Genomic DNA, 4197 nt, shown 5'->3' on the forward strand with positions numbered 1-4197 from the left:
AAAAGACAATACCAAATTTTTTGCATATTACAGACCTTCTCTAGATTGATTATAATCAATCTGAAGTTTAATTATCTACCTTCTCTAGACTGAATGTTTCCTTTCCTGAAAGGAAAACCATCCTTATCTCTATGTCTAATAAATATAGCAACATTATTTCTTATATTTAAGGCAGGTTAATGGTTGGACTTGATGATCTTAGATCTCCTCCAACCTTCAAGATTCTATGACAACACCTATACAGGACTCTACTAAAATTAAGTGACATCAATACTGTTGTTGTCAAGCACAATAAATTGCTACACTGCCATTTCATCATGTAGTTAAGAGTTAAAAACAGCCACAGTATTTCAGACACAGTTTAATAAGAGCTGAACATGTGAAAATACAGAGATTTATTGCCAAGTGCTTCTAAGCTCATTCTGCCTCCTCCAAAAAGAGAGAGCACAAAGCTTTGCTATTAACAGTTGACTTGAAAACTTATGTGCTGCCTGTACTTCCAGAGAAAAAATCTAAACCACTACCAGTAAAAAAAGCCAAACTTGCAGACTCACGTGGGTGTTCAGACGATAGGACATGAGCTCAAACTCTCCATCAGGAGGGATGAAAGAGATTGTCCTGTCGTTTTCAAAGCGAGAGAGACGAACACACTGGTGAAACTTCACATCTTCCAGTTCTACTGATTTACTCTTCCCACCTGGCAGGAAACACACAGAGGTCAAGGTATGACCCAAATCCCAGCAGAACAAAGCTGCTGCCTACTGACATTCCTCCCTTTTAGGGCTAATTTCCTCATGGAAAGGGTGGCCAGGCATGGGAACAGGTGGAGTCACCATCCCTGGAGGTGTTGCAAACCGTGTGGATGTGGCACATGGGAACACAGTTTGGTGGTTAACAGTTGGACTCAACTTTAGATGCCTTTCCCAACCTTAATAACTCCATGACCACCATGCTCCTCAAGCATGCCAAAACCAAAAGCTCCAGACCACATCTCTCATGATGACCAGGATACCACCCCAATACTCACGGCCTGTGTTATCAAAGAGAACTTTGTCATTCAGTCCCAGGCGCAGCTCTGGCATTCCCGACAGGAAAACTCTCATCTTAATGGATCCAACTATCTCACTCCTTAACACGTTTCCATTGGCACTCACCTGAAAAAAAAAGATGAAGAGAAAGGTAAAATTGCTCTGATGTGGTATGTTGTGACATCCAGCAACACTCCCAACCTGTCCCCATGGTTTTCTTGGATGTCTTTCTCCTTAATCCAGTAAATCAGATCAGGAGGAAAAGACATATCCAAACTTAGCAATAAATAAAAGCAAAGCATATTTGTCTACTTGATGTCCCTAGAGGTGCTCAGTCTTACTGACTGACATTGCTTTTGAGTGTCACAGCACAACAGCCACAATCAGTTTGACTTCTCAGACAACAAACCCTTTCCAACACTTCCTCACTAGAAGTTGAAGTTCAAGCTACTCACCAAAAGGTTAACAGACTCTATGACATCCAGGAACACCTCGTTTTTCCTGTATTTTATCCCTTCTGATCTCCAGGACACAGCGTTTGTTACTGTGGCAGGAGGACGTGGGGCTCCAGTTTCAAGTTTGTGACCTTCCTGAGTGATGTATCTTCACAGCCACAGAGTTGGCATGGAAAAAAAACCAAAGAAAAGTTAATTTTCTGGATAACTAGAACAAGCCAAAAGGTTTGTTTGCCTATGGAAGATGGTTAAGATCTCCCAAAGGCTTTGTCACTGCAAGGGATGCAGAGTGATACTTACTCTTGTAAAATTTTGCTATCAGTGGTTTGTGGATAACCAAAATCCATAAGCTCATCTAACAACTCATAAATAATGACAAAATTATCCCTAATGCTCTCTTCTTCCAACTCCTTGAAATATTCAGAAAAAACCTGGAAGAAAGATGACAGGAGAAGAAGGACATGAAGTGAGGAAGTTCAGCACATGCACAATGTGTTTCTGCATCTAAAAGAATCAGGTGGGAAAGCCCCAAACCAAAACTGATGGATCACAAACAGCACTCTGCTCAGAGCAGCAGCTTCAGCAGACAGAGAATCCTTGAAACAACTCTTAACTACTATGAAAAATATTTATTCTGGAGAAAATATTTTTCACACCAGGTAGAATGAACCAAACAGAGAATCTAGGTGAGGCACCACAGCTCATGCACCAATTCACAACCCTCCTGGGGGTGCTCAGGTCTTGTGCAGTTACTTACAGCACTGTGCCCCATCCTCTGCCTACTCAGCTACAAACTATCAGTGCCTTTAGTAGTGGTTAGGTAGGTCTACAAAATAACCAGATATAAAGTAAGTATCAGAGTTCTTTAAAAAGCTCTTTGCACTTCTATTGAGAGTGAACTGAAAGCAGAAGTTCCTTCTGGAATTTCATACTCACCTGAACTACTTTATACAAAAACGAAAACACCAGTGATACACAAGCATTTTTCTTAGAGGTTGCAACAACTGATAAAGGATGTTCAGGAATGTGTATTCCAAAACAAAAATAGGATTTACTAAGTGCATTTTAAAAAGCCTTTGGGTAATGAAGAGGTGGCCAGGAAAATTAAGAGGTAATTATTTAGTAGTATCTCTGATCTAAGGGGATATGAAGATAAATGCCCAAGAAATGATTTGTTAGAGGAAAATTCAAAGAACTATGGAATGTTAAGGGGTCAGAATGGACATTAGAGATCATCTAGTCCTGGGCAGGGACACCTCCCACCAGAGAAGGTTGCTCAAGGCTTCATCCAACCTGGAATGAACATTGCCAGGGTTGGGGCAGCCACAGCCTCCCTGGGCAACCTGTGCCAGTGTCTCACCACCCTCACAGGGCAAACTTCTGCCTAAGATCTAGCCTAAATTTCCCTCCTTCAACAAATTAATATAAACACTTACTCTATTATTTTATCCAACTTTATTTAACATAACCAACTTTACCTGATAGACCCAACTTTACATAATCTCCTGAAGTCCCTTCACCCACCCACACTGAGAGCAAAACCAGCAGCAGCTCCTGGTAGAGCAGCACAAAGGATACGGTAGAGGTTGTTGTGTTTAATCCACATGAAACGAACTCCTCCGTGTGCTAGGATAGGGGAAAGTGTTCCCTCCTCCTCCTTCTCCATGAGGATGGGCATGAAGTGCTCCACCTCTGACATGTCCACATCTCCACGGTAATTGCGACAGATCAGCACCTGTGGAGAGAACAACAACATCCTCGGGCTCTGCCTTTGTTGGGGCTGATGCTGCCGTGCAAGACAAGCACATAAGGTATTTGAAGAGTCACACAGATCCCTTCGAGCCTCTGTCTGTTCACATCATCACTCTGGAAGACACCTCTGAGCTACGTCCAACCTTTATGTGCTCAGCTCTGGACCCCTCAGCTCAGGAGGGACATTGAGGGGCTGGAGCAGGTCCAGAGAAAAGCAACAAGGCTGGGGAAGGGACTGGAGCACAAGTGCCATGAGGAGAGGCTGAGGGAGCTGGGGGTGTTCAGCCTGGAGAAGAGGAGGCTCAGGGGAGACCTCATCACCCTCTGCAACTCCCTGACAGGAGGTTGGAGTCAGGTGGGGGTTGGTCTCTTCTCCCAGGCAACCAGCAGCAGGACAAGAGGGCACAGACTCAAGCTCTGCCAGGGGAGGGTTAGGTTGGATATTAGGAAGAGATTTTGTACAGAGAGAGTGCTCAGGCATTGGAATGTGCTGCCCAGGGAGGTGGTGGATTCACCATCCCTGGAGGTTTTCAAGCTGAGACTGGATGTGGCACTTAGTGCCATGGTCTGGTAACCACGGTAGGATTGGACCCGATGATCCTTGAGGTCTCTTCCAACCTGGTTGATTCCATGATTCTATATTAGACTTCTGCACTCACAGACGCAAATCCTAATGCCAAAACACTTCGCTGATTACAATGCAACCATTAAAACGCCATTGCAGAGCCGAATATTAATACCTCCCAGCGTTACCCTTCGCCTATTGCTTTTAAACCAAGCCAACACGAACGTCCCGGGAGGCAAAGCCGGAGCGGAGATGAGTTACCCGGGGATGCCCTGCAGCCCCCTCAGCATCGCCCCGCGAACCGCCCGCATCCCGCGGCCAGGGGCTGAGCTCCCGCGGCCTCACCTTCCCCTTCAGGTCCAGCACGTAGACGGCGCTGGCCGACATCGCCCCCCGC

The 4197-nt window shown here is 45.0% G+C and overlaps 1 protein-coding gene across 1 annotated transcript; it reads right to left on the reverse strand.

Annotated features, from left to right (window-relative positions):
• Positions 1–554: 554 nt before the first annotated feature.
• On the reverse strand, positions 555–4187 carry LOC103808633 (AP-1 complex subunit mu-1; the record flags this gene model as incomplete). Its single annotated transcript, XM_009081428.1, has 7 exons — positions 4146–4187; positions 3062–3218; positions 2420–2487; positions 1784–1914; positions 1484–1631; positions 1028–1154; positions 555–697 (listed from the first exon to the last, which is right to left on the reverse strand). Coding segments are annotated over exons 1-7 (816 nt in total), but the record flags the coding sequence as incomplete, so codon positions are not given.
• Positions 4188–4197: the final 10 nt, after the last annotated feature.

Source organism: Acanthisitta chloris, unplaced genomic scaffold, assembly GCF_000695815.1.
Source record: "Acanthisitta chloris isolate BGI_N310 unplaced genomic scaffold, ASM69581v1 scaffold42618, whole genome shotgun sequence".
NCBI lineage: Eukaryota > Metazoa > Chordata > Aves > Passeriformes > Acanthisittidae > Acanthisitta > Acanthisitta chloris.